The 16,219-nt window shown below is 41.2% G+C and overlaps 1 protein-coding gene across 1 annotated transcript; it reads left to right on the top strand.

The window, feature by feature from the left end:
* The first annotated feature begins 250 nt into the window (after positions 1-250).
* On the top strand, positions 251-11,480 carry LOC137368668 (proteinase-activated receptor 2-like). The gene is made up of 2 exons (XM_068028814.1): positions 251-497; positions 8,470-11,480. Exons 1-2 carry the CDS (start codon positions 428-430, stop codon positions 9,552-9,554), a joined length of 1,155 nt encoding a protein of 384 aa, XP_067884915.1. The 5' UTR covers positions 251-427; the 3' UTR covers positions 9,555-11,480.
* The last annotated feature ends 4,739 nt before the right edge of the window (positions 11,481-16,219 follow it).

The following is a 16,219-nucleotide window of genomic DNA, read 5'->3' as shown; positions in this document are numbered from 1 at the left end:
TTATTTCCACACCTGAGATAAATATTGCTCTCTGTTATGTGTGCCCTGCGTCTCTCTAGGGAAAGATGTATATAAACATTTTGCTTGGTTGTTGACGCCTGCAGGCAGCAGCAGGCCTGTGACTCACTCCCCGCCTGTACTGATACTGCCCAGGTGAGTATCAGTGTGTCGGAGGGCCCGCCCTCCTGAGACAGAGCAGGTACAAACCTGTCGCCTAACCCTAACGCTCGCTCCACCCCCTGTGGGTGCCTGCAGTCCTGTTTATTCTTTGCGAAGATTCCAAGATGCGGTAACACCTGTCAATCAGTCAGTGTCCAGGAGCCCAGCCCCTTTCTGCAATTAGCACATTATATATAGAGCGACGTGGAGCGGGTAGCTGGAGTTGTTCTTGTACTGGAGCGGGAGTTTATTCTAACGAGAGGATACGATGAGCACTGCGAGGATGTTTGCAGTCTTATTGACGGCGTGGCTGATGGCCCTGCCTGTTTGCAATGCAGGTAAGAGGAGTTGGTGAGAGAGGGAGATTGTGGCTGGAAACTCGGGGCTTCATCAGCCTTTAACATTTCCCTGCGCTGAATGGTTAATGCAGGTTGGAGCTCGCAGGTTTGAGACCCATTGGTTTGAGCTTATTGAGGGGGATGGCATGTGCCTTGAACATGAACGACTTTTTCTTGTCGTTACTGGAATTAGTCAGAATATAGACGAGGTTTAAAGCAGAAAGTGTTCGAATTTCGCTCCCCGTTTGGCACAGATTTTTTTAAAGCGAGTGAGTGACGTTCCGTGACCAGCGCCCGAAGTTGGAATTTGGTCGGAGTTTCGGTCATCTCAATGAAACCAGCTTTTTTTTGGATTGGGCTCCATTTTGGTTTTGTCACCAGTGCATCGGAGTTGGGAAGAGATTTTCTACATTTTGGATGCACGTTACACAAATCACTATCGATATTTTAGCCGGGTATTTCATTAGTACCTGAGATTGCAGGGAAAGCACACTCTTGTAGCAATGAGGAGTGAAACTACACATGACCATGTTTTAAATATTGTTTTGGAACGTTAGAGCATGTTTCTCCAGATCGCTTTCATTCATCTCTTAACAATAGCGCTTGCTTTTTTCCCAAAATAAAACTTGCTTCTGGTATAGTGGGGACTGACTGAGGTGAGTTACTGAAAATCTGAGTGTTCTGAATTTCATGCTTGCTATTGAAATAAAATTGGGTTAACGATTAGAAGGAAACTTGTTGCTACTTGTAGTGCAATTGGAAAGCTTTGTGAGTGCTGTTATAATGCTATCTGCAATAATCTGCCCTACTGTAGAAGGAAGACAAACAGGAGGCAGTTTACTGTCTACTCTTGGATTGAGATTACTTAATATAAATTGTCCACTGATTCAGCTTTTTGGCACTCTTCATACATTCCATTGTTGTTACCACTCAGTTTTTAGTGAGATTGATTGAATTGTCAAGATATAATGTTCAAAAAATGAATGGTGTGCATTAGATTCTTTCTTTCTTTTGGGCCTTCTTATCTCGAGAGACAATGGATAAGCGCCTGGAGGTGGTCAGTGGTTTGTGAAGCAGCGCCTGGAGTGGCTATAAAGGCCAATTCTAGAGTGACAGACTCTTCCACAGGTGCTGCAGAGAAATTTGTTTGTCGGGGCTGTTGCACAGTTGGCTCTCCCCTTGCGCCTCTGTCTTTTTTCCTGCCAACTACGAAGTCTCTTTGACTCGCCACATTTTAGCCCTGTCTTTATGGCTGCCCACCAGCTCTGGCGAATGCTGGCAACTGACTCCCACGACTTGTGATCAATGTCACAGGATTTCATGTCGCATTTGCAGATGTCTTTAAAGCGGAGACGTGGACGGCCGGTGGGTCTGATACCAGTGGCGAGCTCGCTGTACAATGTGTCTTTGGGGATCCTGCCATCTTCCATGTGGCTCACATGGCCCAGCCATCTCAAGTGCTGCTGACTCAGTAGTGTGTACAAGCTTGTGCATTAGATTAACCACTTTGAATGGAGTACCTTCCATGGGGTGTTAACATGTAATGCATGTTCTGCATTAATTATTGTAGTTTTATTCCATAAAATTGTGTAGAGGAACAAAAGGGCTAGCTGTCTTAAATCATAAAATAGAGGGATATTTTTTTTGGGTGGGGCAGGGGGATCTTTGCCTAAAGGAGGAGAGAAAGCCAAGTTTGAGCAGAAAATAACCAGAGTATTGGTTAAGATTTGCAGAGGTTCAGGCATTCAATGATGCAGAAGCCACAAGTGTGACTTGAGAACTTGTGCTGAGAACAATTGGGTCATTAAAGTAGATTGACTATGGTGAAAATTTTTAATGTGGTTTGAAAAGACTTCAACATTGGGTTAAGAGCATTTTTTAAAATGACCTATTGGGTTCTGAAACAGGATAAAAACTAACTTTTCCCATTCCTCCCTTAACATATAATTGCAGTAAAATGTAGACTACATAGGTCTCAGCTTTAAACTATTAGTTAGGTATATATTGTGCCTGTTGAACCTGAACTGTATTATATAGCTGTAATTGGAGCCTGTTTTGAAGGTGTGTAATGTTGTAAATGACTATATATAAGGGTGTGGTGCATGGTGATCTTTAGAGGTAGTTTCGAATTACTGAAAGCCGAGTAGCAGTTGGTCATTAGGTTTTAAAGTTGACTCGTACAAAATGGACTTTATCTTGAATAAGATGCCTGCTCTAATGGCTGATTATAAGAATAAGGTCGCATTTGGTTTTTTGAATTCTAGGCCCTTACAAATAAGGAGATAAAAATGCTATTTTTGAAACTAACTGCTATGTATAACAGTGGCCTGGGTAATTCAGTTTCACTCCTTCTGGAACCTGCTTGGCACTTGCTCATTTGGATGGAGGAGGGCACTAAACCACTACTTTCAACACAAATGTTTCTAATTGTAGTCAAATCTGCAATAAATACTCCCATGGTCATCCAATTTTATTACTGGACAGAAGTGAAGCCAGAGTTTTTATATTCAACACATCAGAACTGAAGTGGCAACTATAGAGTCGGCAGGTTTATTTAATGTATTTGTGCATCGTTGTCAAATAGAAATTGCTCACTAGTGGCAGGCATAACTGCAGTAACACTTCTACCACAGGCAATAATTTTAGTAGACAATGCCCAGCCCACAATATGGATAAATGTACTTCATGCATATTTATGTAAAGGTTTAAGAAAAGCACATTGAGGATAGTAATCTCATGATTATTCCTGGTGCCACTTTGTGTAGGAACAGGAATATGGTGCCAGTAAATGTGTATCTGGAGAAGTGGTGCAGTAGGGAGGGTTTCCTGGGGCATTGAGCCCAGTTGTGAGGGAAGGGGTACCTGAACCGAGCCAGAATCAATGATCTTGCTGAAAGTTTAGCTAGTGCAGTTGGGAGTTTAAACTAATTTGGCCGAGCAGGATGGGGAACCAGAAAGGAGTAGCAATGGAATCAAAGACAGATATGAACAGCAGCAAAATTTGAAATATCCCAAAATTTACAGGAATCAGTGAGGAAAATAGCAAAAGTGGCAAAGGAGGTATTGTATGTATGTCAATGTCCATAGTATAATGAAAAGGTTGGTGTGCTGCAAGCACAAGTTGCTACATAGGATTGTGATGTGGTTGCATTAACAGATATGCTCAAATGCTAGGAATCTTAATATTCCTGTTTGCTAAGTATTCAGGAATGATAGAGGAGTGGGTGAGGTAGTATTGATTAGAATCAGTGGTTACAGCTCAGAAGAAAGTCATCTGGCCCTTCATGTCTGTGCTGGCTCTCTGCAGGAGTAGTTCAGCCAGTCCCACTCCATTGTCCTTTCCTTGTAGTATTGTGAATTTTTTCTCCAGATAATTATTGAATTCACTTTTGAAAACCATGATTTAATCTGCTTCCACCACATTCTGAAGCATTGCATTCCGGATCCTAACCTCACATTGTGTTTTTTTTTCTCATGTCACCTTAGTTCTTTTGCCATTCAGCTTAAATCACTGTCCTCTGGTTCCTGATGCTTCTGCCAGCGGGAATAGATTCTCCCTTTTCCTCTACTCTGTCCATATCCCTCAATGCTTTGAACACCTATCGAATCTCCTCATACTTCTAAGGAAAATAACCCCAGCTTCTCCAATCTTTCCATGTAACTTCATCCCAGGGAACCATTTGTGTAAAAATCTTTATCTCTACCCTCTCTAATGCTGTCACATCATTCCTAAAGTGGTGCCCAGGATTGGACACAGTACACCAGGTGAGGGTGAACAAATGTGTAAAGGTTTATCATAACTTCCCTGCTTTTGTACTCTGTACCTCTATTTATAAATCCTGTATGCCTTGTTAACCACTTTCTCAACCTGCCCTGCCACCTTTGATTTGTACATATAAACCCTAGATCCCTCTGCTCCTGTGCCCCCTTATTTTTATACTGTTCCTCCTTGTTCTTCCAACCAAATGTATCATGTCATCCCTTTCTGCATTAAATTTCATCTGCCACATGTCTGCCCATTCCACCAGCCTGTCTGTCCTCTGAAGTCTATCACTATTCCCCTCAGTTCACAGTACTTGGAGTTTTGCCATCTGCAGGTTTTAAAATTGTGCCCTGCACACCCAAGTAAAGCTATCAATATGGATCCAGAAGAGTGGTAGTCCTAATAGTGACCCCTGGGGAATCCCACTGTATACCCTCCTCCAGTATGAAAAACAACCATTCACCGCAATTGTTTCCACTCTGCCAACTTCATATCCATGTTGCCACTGTTGCTTTTATTTCATGGGCTTTGACTTTGAGAAGCCTGTCATGTGGTGCTTTGTCACTTTATCAAATGCTTTTTGTAAGTCCATGTGCACCTCATCAACCCTCAGTTTTTTTTTTGAGGTAACAATCAAGTTAGGTAAACACTATTTGCCTTTTAAGAATGTGCTGGCATTCCTAAATAATCCACATTTGTCCAAGTCACTTAACTTTGTCCTGGATTACCATTTCTAAAAGCTTTCCCACCAAGATTAAATTGACTTGTCTGCAGTTGCTGGGCTTGTCCTTGAGCAAGGGTATCCACATTTGCAACTTCCAGACCTCTGGCACCACCTCTGTATCTAAGGTGGATTGGAAGATTATGGCCAGTGCCTCTACAATTTTCTCCTTTTCTAATACCTCCCCTCAATTTTTAGTCCACCCAGTATCTCAACTTTCACAGCATCATCTTCCTTGGTCAAGACAAATGCAAAGTTGTCATTTAATACCTCAGCCATGTCCTCTGCCTCCATGTGTAAATTTCCTTTTTGGTCTCTAATCAACCCCACTCCTCCTTTTTACTATTTGTTTCTTGAAAATTTTTGGATTCCCTTTTGTTAGCTGTCAGTCTCTTCACATACTGTTTCTCATTTTTTAAGTTCTCCCTTTTTTAATTCTCACTTTCTATATTTAGCCTAGTTCTCACTTTTATCATCAACCTGACATCTGTTATATGTATCCTTTTTCAACTTCATCTTCACTCTCTTTTGTCATCCACTGAGCTCTGGCTTTGTTTGTCTTACTTTGCCCTCATGTGAATGTACCTCAACTGTACCTGAACTATCTTTGAAGGCAGCCCATTGTTCAGTTAGTTTTGTGCACCAATCTTTGATTCCAATTTACCTGAGCCAGATTTTTTTTTTGCCACCCCTGTTCCCATTGAAATTGACCTTCACCCAAATAATTACTTTCACTCTGGATTGCTTCTTGTCATTTTCTAAAGCTAACCTAAACCTTATGATGCTATGATAACTGTCCCCTAATGACAATTAATCCACTTGACCCAACTCATTCCCCAGAATCAGATTGAGCAATGTGTCCTTCTCATTGGGCCAGAAACATACTGGTCAATAAAATTTTCCTGAATACACTTCAGAACCTTTCTTCAACCCCGTCCCCCCCCCCCTTGTTAATTGTAAATAGAAAGGATATGCTAAACAGCTCTAGTACTGAATCTATTTGGATTGAGTTAAGCCAAATACAGAGGAGGTGCTACTACATTGAGTTTTTAATTAGAGCTCCAAACTGAGAAAAATAGTTGAGCAAATCTGTTGGAAAATTTCAAATGTGTAAAATAGATTAGTAATTTTAATTAATTGAATATAGATTGGGAAAAACTTAGTACTGAGTGTAGGGAAAGAAGAATTTCTGATGTGTACAGACAACTTTTCTCGATCAATATGTCTCCAGTTTAGCTAGGAAGGAAGTAGTTTTAGATCTACTTCTGTAAAATGAAGTAGGGCAAGTGGAGGATGTTACAGTAAATCAGCTAGCTAACAGTGACTACAACATAATGCAGTTTAGAATAATTATGGAAAGAGACCAGAAAATATCAAAGGACAAGTGCTCAACTGGGGAAGAGCTAATTCAGTGATTTAAGGAGGGATCTAGCACAGGTCAATTTGAAAAGGTAATTGTAGGGTAAAGCAGTAACTAAGCAATGGAAGGCATTCTGAGAAGTGTTCAGGTACAAACTAGGCACATTCCTCTTGGAGACTGTCGAACATTCAAAGCTAATGCATCTTGTATAGCAAAGGAAATAAAAAGTGGCTATAAGCCTCCATTTTTAATATCTATCAGGAGTAAGACTTAACCAGGAAGGTTCTGGAACATACAGGAGGGAATTGAAAATGTTAATGCGGGAGGCAGAGGTTACAAGATAAGATTAGTCGGCAGCATTAAATGGCACCCTGAAGCAGTGTAAAAGGTTAGCTAGGGAAAAAGTTGCTGGTATTAAGGAGTCAGAGGGTAAATATTCATGTAGAGAACATGGCAAAAGTACTAAATGAGTACACTGCATCTGTCTCAGAAAGGAAGCAGATGGTGTGAAGGTTACACTTAAGTGAAAAGTTATGAACAGGATAGTGATGGATGATGAGTATATACTAAAGATGACCATTACTGAAAGTTGGCAAGACACCTGGTGCAGATGGAATGCATCTTGGGTTGCTGAAAGAAACAAAAGTAGAAGTGGTGAGGCATTGGTCGCAATCTTTCAATCCTCATTGGACACCGGAATGGTGCTGGAGGAGTGTAAGGTTGCTAATGGTATACCACCAGTCAAGAAAGGGGTGAGGGATCAACCAGGAAACTACAAGTCAGTCAGCCATTCAGGCCAAAATAAACTTTCATTTGGAAAGGCATGTGTTAATCAGTGGGAACCAGCATGGATTTGTTAAAGGCCAATTTATCCAATAACATTTCCTGTTCCCTCAACTCAAGCAAGGTAGTACAGTAGCTGTATATATGGACTTTTAAAAGGCATTTTGACAGTGCCGCACACAGGAGGCTTGTTAAGATGGAAGCCTGTGGAATTAAGGGGAAAGTGATGGTTTAGATATGGAATTAGTTCAGTGACAGGAAGTAGAGGGTGGTGGCAGATGAATGTTTTTCAGACTGGGAGGTGGTTTGGAGTGGTGTTCCCCAAGGGTCAGTTTTGAATCTGTTACTGTTCCGTTTTTATAAACCACCTAGACTCTAAGTGGGGACCAGCATTATAAAGCTTGCCCATGATGCACCACAATAGTGATGAGGTTGGTTATAGATTTCAGGATGACCTAGACAGGATGGTGCCATGGGCAGAAGCATTGCAGATGAAGTTCAATGTGAAGTGATGCACTTTGGGAGGACTAATTTGTAAAGTCAGTATACTATAACGTGCAGGATTTTGAAGAGTGTAGATGAGCTGAGAAAGCTTGATGTTTATAAACTTAAATGCTTAAAGATGGCAGGGCACATTGATAAGGTGGTTGAAAAAAGCATGGGTTACATGAGCTTATAAATAGAAGCAAATATAAAAGGAAAGAAATCATGCTAGAACTTTATAAATAACTTGGTTAAGCCTCAGCTGGAGTTTTGTGGACCATTCTGGGCACCACACTTCAGGAAGGATGTAAAGATCTTGGAGGTGTGTTAACAGGGATGAGGGACTTCAGTTATGTAAAGCCATGGTCATTATGGCACAGAAGGAGCCCATTCAATCCATTGAGTACATGCTGGCTGTAAAGCACCCAGTCAGTTCCATTCCCCTGCAAGTGCCTGTGCAATTTCCTTTTTGAAAGAAGTTGGAAAAGTTAGGACTGTTCTCCTTGGAACAGAGAAGGTTAAGAAGTGAGCTAAAAGAGGCTTTCAAGATGGAGGTTTTGATGGAGTTGATTGAAACAGACTATTGCCTCTGGCAAGTGGATCAATGATCAGAGATCATGGTTTCAAATCAGTCAAAATATCTAGAGGGTAAATTAGTGTTTCAGGATTTGGAATGCTCTACAACAACTTCTATTTATGTAGAGCTTTTAACATTTGTCCCAAGGCATTTTACAGGAGTGTTATAAAATAGAGTATGACGGCCACAGAAGATATTGGGTCAGATGACCAAAAGCAAATGCAACCTGAAATAATTATTGTACAATTTTATAAATGAGTAAAACAAAGTCTCCTTTAATTCCAGCGTCATCACGAAGCTTTATTGGCAAAGAAACCAACAACAGCAATGGCGAGCATGGTTTTGAAGTTGATGAGTTTGCTGCATCTGTACTGACCAGTGGATTGACTACAGTCTTCTTGCCTTTGGTCTACATTGTTGTGTTCATCATTGGCCTGCCTTCAAATGCAATGGCATTGTGGGTATTTGCCTACCGAACCAAAATGAAACATCCAGCAGCTATTTACATGGCTAATTTGGCTTTGGCAGATCTCCTGTTCATCATTTGGTTCCCTTTGAAAATTTCCTACCATCTAAATGGCAACAATTGGATTTTTGGAGAAGGACTGTGTAAGGTGCTAGTGGTTTTTTTCTATGGAAACATGTACTGTTCAATTCTATTCATGACCTGCCTCAGTGTTCAAAGATACTGGGTTGTTATAAATCCAATATCTCAATCACGGAGGAAGACTTGTATTGCTTATAGCATATCTATTTTCATTTGGATAATTATTGTATTGGGGACTATGCCATTGTATCTAAATATTCAGCAAACTGCAAACATTACTAACCTTAATATAATAACCTGTCATGATGTCCTACGTGAAGATCAATTGGCTTCTAGCATGTTTGATTACTTTCTCTCTTTGGCTATTGGGGTTTATTTCTTTCCAGCATTGCTGACATTATTTGCATATGTGTTGATGATCAAAGCATTGAAAGCCTCAGCCAATGAAGCTAACATTGGGAAAAGCCGCAAAAGAGCAATTGAATTAATTATTACTGTTCTCACAATGTATTTAGTTTGCTTCACTCCAAGCAATATTATGCTGATTGTTCACTATTCTCTGATAAAATACAAAGGGAACAGCAATGTTTATGCTTTCTATATTGTAAGTCTTTGTCTGTCCAGCATAAATAGTTGCATTGATCCCTTTGTCTATTACTTTGTTTCCAAAGATTTCAGAGATCATGTTCAAAATACATTGCAGTGTCGTAGTGTCAGGACAGTTAGAAGCATTCAGGCTTCCTTTGCTTCTAAGAAATTTTCCAGAAGGTCTAATTCCTATAATTCTGCCAGTAAAGTTACTACTACAACAACCAACTGTTGAATGTTGGTGGGAATGTAGTTTTGATTCTAAAATTCAATTGAAGGTGCAGCATGTACTAAATAGTATTTCCTTGTTAACTGATTTGGTCTTCAAAGCTCAAATACATAAAGTATTAAGCCATTTTGGCAGGACGTATGAAGCTGTTAATTTCACAGTCCATTGCTTAGCTTTGCACAAAAAACCTACAACTTTGAGCCACCTTTCTGTATAAATTTGGCCATTTAGTCTGAGTATTGTTTTGATGCTCATTGTATCTTGCAGAATTTATTCCTGCATAAAAGCATTGTCTATGAACTACACAACAGTTGCTGGCTTGACATTTGCTTATAATATGGCAAAGCAATCTTTCCCATTTTAGTATGATTTCAATTTACGTATACTGTGTAAATATTTTAATGGTCCTAAATATTGAAATGTTTAAAGAATCAATTTATATTTAGTGTTTGACTGGAACACAAACATTTTAGTTTTCACTTGTTTTATTTTAAAACTTGCACATAACTGCCAATGGCTTTTTATACTGTGACTACTTTTATTTTAAGATTGAATGCATTGTTCGTAAGTTGGTAACTAGTATGAGCCTTTCTATAACTCAGAAAAATAGCTGTGGGGAAAAAAGGAAAGGGGACACATGTTTTAATAGTTTTGAAGAAAATTAAGTGAATTTTATTTTGAAATTGCTAATTTGAATACTGTGACTGTATTTGTATTGAATAAATATTTTTTAGAAAGTTGTAAATGGTTAAATTTTTGTTGTACATATATTTACCTACGAGTAACCTGCCTGCACACATGGCTAGCTGAGACTTATCTCTAGTCGGGCCTTAAGTTCAAGCCAAACTGCAAAATTAAAGGACATTGTGTGCAAACCCACTTGCAACCAGGTTCACCTTGACTTATCCATTCTTGCAATGAACTTTTATCCTGTAATAGTATGCTGCTTAGATGTGCAATTAAGTACTTGAGAACTGAATTTGTCTGAAGAGCCACACTGTAAAGTAAAGAAATGCTGGAAATACTAAGCAGATCTGACAGCATCTGTGGAGAAAAGCAGAGCTAATGTTTCAGGTCAGTGACCCTTCAGAACTGATTCACTGACCTGAAACATTAACTCTGCTTCTCTCCACAGATGTTGCCAGACCTGAGCATTTCCAGCATTTCTTGTTTCTATTTCAGATTTCCAACATCTACAGTATTTAGATTTCTCTCACTCTAAAGTCAACCTGTTTTCTCCCTTTTGATGCTGAACCTCATGTCTTTTAAATATTTTTGAAGTATAGGGTAGGAATTATTAGCATTGGTGATAACAGTGGACAAACGTGTCATGCAGGCCCCACCTGCCAAGAATGAGGCATATTAATTGTCATATGAACATTGATTTTAAACTGTTGCTGGGAAGAAGAGAGCCTGTTACAAGTGCTGCCAGACACATAGCTGAAAAACATTCTCATACAGACAGTGCTTGTGGAGATGAGGACCATTCCCTGACACATTCAAGCCACAATGGATTTTCTTCATTAGACTTTGAAGGTGTAAGGAAGAGTGTTCCAGAGACTGCTAAAGATGATGTAATCCACAAAAGCCAGGGCTGGTCACATGGCTGGCTGGTCCAAGGTTTTTTGAACTAGCCAGTTTTTGAACTGACTGGTTGTTTGCTGCTGGAGTGAGAAGACTGCTCTTGCCTGCTCCCATCTTTCTCAAGCCTCTGAACCCACTGAGGTCACATGAACTTCAAGAAAAATGTCTCCTACGTTGAACAAGGCTTAAGAATATTGGGGCTCCAAAGAAAAGAAAGACCTACCTACAATCAAGGACTTAACAGCAAGCTTGAACAGTAACCAAAACCATCTTCAGATATTGCCTCAAACTTTTCCACTTTATTTCTTCTCTTTTTTTTTTTCTGTCTCTCTGTGTATTGTGTGCATGCTGGCATGTCAGGTTTCCATAGGTGTTAAGCAAATTAAAGTTTAATGAAGTTCAACCTTTTTTCTTTAGACCTTTGGCTAGTTTCTTTGCCTTAATTGTAAGTTAGTGAACAAGGATTCACCAAGGGGGAGCTAAAAAGTGTTTAAAATTAAACCCTGTTATGGTAAGACCAGGTGAAGACTCCGAGAACCCTGGACCCCTTTCTCACTTGGGCGTAACAGATGAATTGATACTGCAGTGTCAACCATGGCTCTTTGGGTAGTAGTCTGGCTGCTGTGTCACAAGATTGTGGGTTAAAGTTCCACTGCAGGACTTAAGCACAGAAATCAAGGCTCACACTCCAGTGCAGTACTGAGGGAGTGTTGCACTCGGGTGCCATTTTTGCAACAAGCCATTAAACTGTGGCCCTGTCTGCCTCATCAGGTGGATGTATTTTTCTTTTCACCCTGGCAATCTGTTTTTATCCTAGGAATAAACAGTGCCATCCTTAAAGCTAGTGTGTGAAAATGAGTTGCAAGAACAAACACAGGAAGTTGAAGTTTCTACAGCTCTGCCTGGCCTCTAGTGTGGTGTTTGCAATCTATTTCTCTGCTTGTTGCAACTCATCACATTTCATTAATTCAATCACTAATACAAATAATACATAATTCCCTATTTATTGCATGATGCACTGGCCAACATTTATCTCCCAACCAGACCCAGTAAATAAGTGATTACATGGCCATTATCATATGGCTATGGGACCTTGCTGCATTTCCTACATTAAAATAGTGATTATACTTCAAAGAAATAACTCCTGGACTGTGAAGCAGATTATTATTTGGTATGGCAACAATAGGCTCTCCTTTTATGTGTGTGTGTGTGTATATATAGTTGACTGAAAACAGATATTGGGTGCTGCAACTAATCTACAAACTGATCAATGATCTGTATTACATAATATGCTGATGTGAACTCCTAAATGAGAGCCAAATGTGTAATTTTTGAAATTAAATACAATTCATCAGTAGTCAAACCCCATTTGTTTTTTTCTAAACCAATCAATCCTGTAAATGTAGCAATGGGAATCCAAAAACAAAGCTAGTTAGAGAGGAAAGAAAATAATTCCCCATTTGTATAGCATTTATTTCATCAGTGTCTCAAAGTCTTTAACATTTAATGAATTACTCCAGTCAGCAAACAAATGCATTCGCAGCAGGGAGCATTCCCCTCATTGCAACAAAGCAATTACAGCCAGTCAACAGCAGGGTATGCCCAGAAAATTCTTTTGAGGAAATAAAAAGTCAAATTTTAGCACAGTCGTGGCTATGTATAATTGGTTAGCAACAAACATAAATAAACACATCTATAACTGCAGCTCCCGAAAATCATCAGCTCATCGTAAATCTTTTTCTGCTTCAAACTAAAGCAACAGTTAAAGAAACTATTTGGTTCTAGAAACAACTGGTCCCATTTATTGGAGATGGGAAGTTGGACTTTATTGATGCCATTTAAAAGCTCTTAAAGGGGCAGTGCACTCTGGCTGCTGACAGGAAGAAACAATCCTGAAAAAACAAATGGCTGCATAACCTGCAGATCAGGCCTCACACCACGGTGCAGCCCACCAGGATAGAGGCTTTGCTGATAGCTTGCATGTCAGCTCACACTGCCATAGGAGCTCAGACAGTTGACATCTTGGATCAAGTGGCTAGTGTTGGGGGCTTCCAGAGTGTCACATCACTCAACACCAACTTGCATTTATATAGTGCTCTTTTTATAGTAAAATATCCCAAAGTGCTCCACAGGAGTGCTATTAGTACAGATGACTAAAAGCTAACAAATGAACTTATTAGCGAGAGGCAGCATAGTTCTGTGAAGGCGAGGTCATGTCTCACTAATGTGATTGAGTTTTTTGAGGAAGTGACGAAGATGATTGTTGAAGGAAGGGCAGTGGATGTTATCTATATGGACTTCAGTAAAGCCTTTGACAAGGTCCCTCATGGCAGACTGGTACAAAAGGTGAAGTCACACGGGATCAGAGGTGAGCTGGCAAGATGGATACAGAACTGGCTCTGTCATAGAAGACAGAGGGTAGCAGTGGAAGGGTGCTTTTCTGAATGGAGGGCTGTGACTCGTGGTGTTCCGCAGGGATCAGTGCTGGGACCTTTGCTGTTTGTAGTATATATAAATGATTTGGAGGAAAATGTAGTTGGACTGATTAGTCAGTTTGCGGACGACACAAAGGTTGATGGAGGTGCAGGTAGGGATGAGGATTGTCAGAGGATACAGCAGGATTATAGATCGGTTGGAGACTTGGGCGGAGAAATGGCAGACGGAGTTTAATCCGGACAAATGTGAGGTAATGCATTTTGGAAGGTCTAATGCAGGTGGGAAGTATACAGTAAATGGCAGAACCCTTAGGAGTATTGACAGGCAGAGAGATCTGGGCGTACAGGTCCACAGGTCACTGAAAGTGGCAACGCAAGTGGATAAGGTAGTCGAGAAGGCATACAGCATGCTTACCTTCATCGGTCGGGGCATAGAGTATAAAAATTGGCAAGTCATGCTGCAGCTGTACATAACCTTAGTTAGGCCCCACTTAGAATATTGCGTTCAATTCTGGTTGCCACACTGCCAGAAGGACGTGGAGGCTTTGGAGAAGGTACAGAGGAGGTTTACTAGGATTTTGCCTGGTCTGGAGCGCATTAGCTATGAGGAGAGGTTGGATAAATTCGGATTGTTTTCACTGGAACGATGGAGGTGGAGGGGCGATATGATAGAGGTTTACAAAGTTATGAGTGGCATGGACAGAGTGGATAGTCAGAAGCTTTTTCCTAGGGTGGAAGTGTCAGTTACTAGGGGAAATAGGTTTAAGGTGCGAGGGGCAAAGTTTAGAGGGGATGTGCGAGGCAAGTTCTTTACACAGAGGGTGCTGAGTGCCTGGAACTTGCTGCTGGGGAAGGTGGTGGAAGCAGATACGATAGCGACGTTTAAGAGGCATCTTGACAAATACATGAATAGGATGGGAATAGAGGAATACGGACCCCGGAAGTGCAGAAGGTTTTAGTTTAGGCAGGCATCAAGATCGGCGCAGGCTTGGAGGGCCGAATGGCCTGTTCCTGTGCTGTACTGTTCTTTGTTCTTGGTCAAAGATATAGGTTTTAAGGAGCATCTTAAAGTAGAAGAGAGAGGTAGAGATGCAAAGAGGTTTGGGGAGGAAATTCCAGAGTTTGTGGCCTAGCCAGCTGAAGGCATAGCCATCTATTGTGGAGCGATTAAAATTGGGGATGTGTAAAAAGCCAGATTTGGAAGAGTTCAATGAAATGGAAAGGGACGAGGCCTTGGAGGAATTTGAAAACAGGATGACAATTTTAAAATCGGGGACGTCGCCAGACTGGGAGGTAATGTAGGTCAGTACGCACAAGGTTGGTGGGTAAAGGGGTCTTGATAGGAGCTAGGATACAGGCAGCAGAGTTTTGGATAGGCTTAAGTTTATGGAGGGTGCAAGATGTGAGTCTGACTAGGAGAGCAGTTCAGTCTGAAGGTATTAAAGGCATGGATGAGGATTTCAGCAGCAGATGAGCTGAGGCAGGAACATTCTGCTCTTGTGCAGAGTTGTTGGAGTGCTGAGCTGCAAGCCTTGGAGTGGCATTGGCTACATGGCAGAGGTACCTGCTGTCATCTCTCAGGACGACAACATCTGCTTCTCCTGTCACCCATTGTCCCCGAGCCCCTGGTACTGTCGCACACAGCCAGCTGAGTCAGTCTGCCCCAGCCCACTGCAAGATGCTGCAGTCTGCCATCAGGCCCTCATGTCCCAAAGCTGTTTGAAGTTGCCCACCATGTTCCTCTGAAATGTCCTCAATGGAAGCTCAGCAGCCTTCCAACTCCAAGCTGTGGAGACTGGGTATACACCTCATAGGAACACTAGGATAGGTAAACAAGTACAAAAGACGGGCACTAAAAGGCTTATACCAGGGTAAATCTTAATTATACCTGTTAAAAATTATATACCACTGGATTTGAATTGTTGCGCTTATTTCTAGATTTGGTGTTTAGTGGAGGAAAGGCCTATATGGCGGGGCTAAAGGCAGGCAGTCAGACAGTGGTAGCAATGATGATGGTGGTAATGATCATGGGACTGTTGGTGTATTGCGGATGGGTGGGATGGTTCACATGAAGTAGTCTTGCGTCAACTCATCTCTAAGCTCTGGCAGTTAGGATCACCATGGTTTGATACTACTCCTGCACTTCCTCCTTCTCCTCCGAGACCTCTTGCTATCCAGGTGGTGGTAAGGATTGCTCTCTCATTATCACTAAGTTATGCAGCATACAGCAGACGATCACAAATTTGGATACGCTTTCAGGGCTGTACTGCAGAGTGCCTCCCAAATAGTCCAAAATGGAAATGTTGCTTGAGCCCATCGCTTGTCTGCTCAATAAGCTTTCTGGTGGCAGTCTGGCTCTTGTTGTGCTCTTGTGCAGCTGTGCACAGGCTCTTTACAGAAGACATGAACCATGTCTGGATGTGATATCCCTTGTCTCCAGGTAACTAGTCTGTAACCTGACAGGCTGGTTGCTTTAAAGGTGACACAGAGAACTGGCATTGAATGAATGAATCATAACTGCTGCCAGAAACTCTTGCACAGACCTACGTGATGCACTGCCTGTCGCATGCTGTTCACAAACAAGCTGCACATTAAGGGAGTGGAATCTCTTTCTATTGTGGTTTTTCGTTGGTGAACACTTCACACATTGTT

The sequence above is a fragment of the Heterodontus francisci genome, chromosome 4, assembly GCF_036365525.1.
Source record: "Heterodontus francisci isolate sHetFra1 chromosome 4, sHetFra1.hap1, whole genome shotgun sequence".
In the NCBI taxonomy this organism is placed as follows: domain Eukaryota; kingdom Metazoa; phylum Chordata; class Chondrichthyes; order Heterodontiformes; family Heterodontidae; genus Heterodontus; species Heterodontus francisci.
This window is presented reverse-complemented; position numbering and strand designations above follow the sequence as displayed.

Bases quoted from the DNA above. Each gene is read 5' to 3' on its own strand.
- LOC137368668 (XM_068028814.1), top strand. From the start codon at position 428: ATGAGCACTGCGAGGATGTTTGCAGTCTTATTGACGGCGTGGCTGATG. The intron at 498-8,469 runs GTAAGAGGAGTT...CTTTAATTCCAG, and splicing joins CCTGCCTGTTTGCAATGCAG to CGTCATCACGAAGCTTTATT.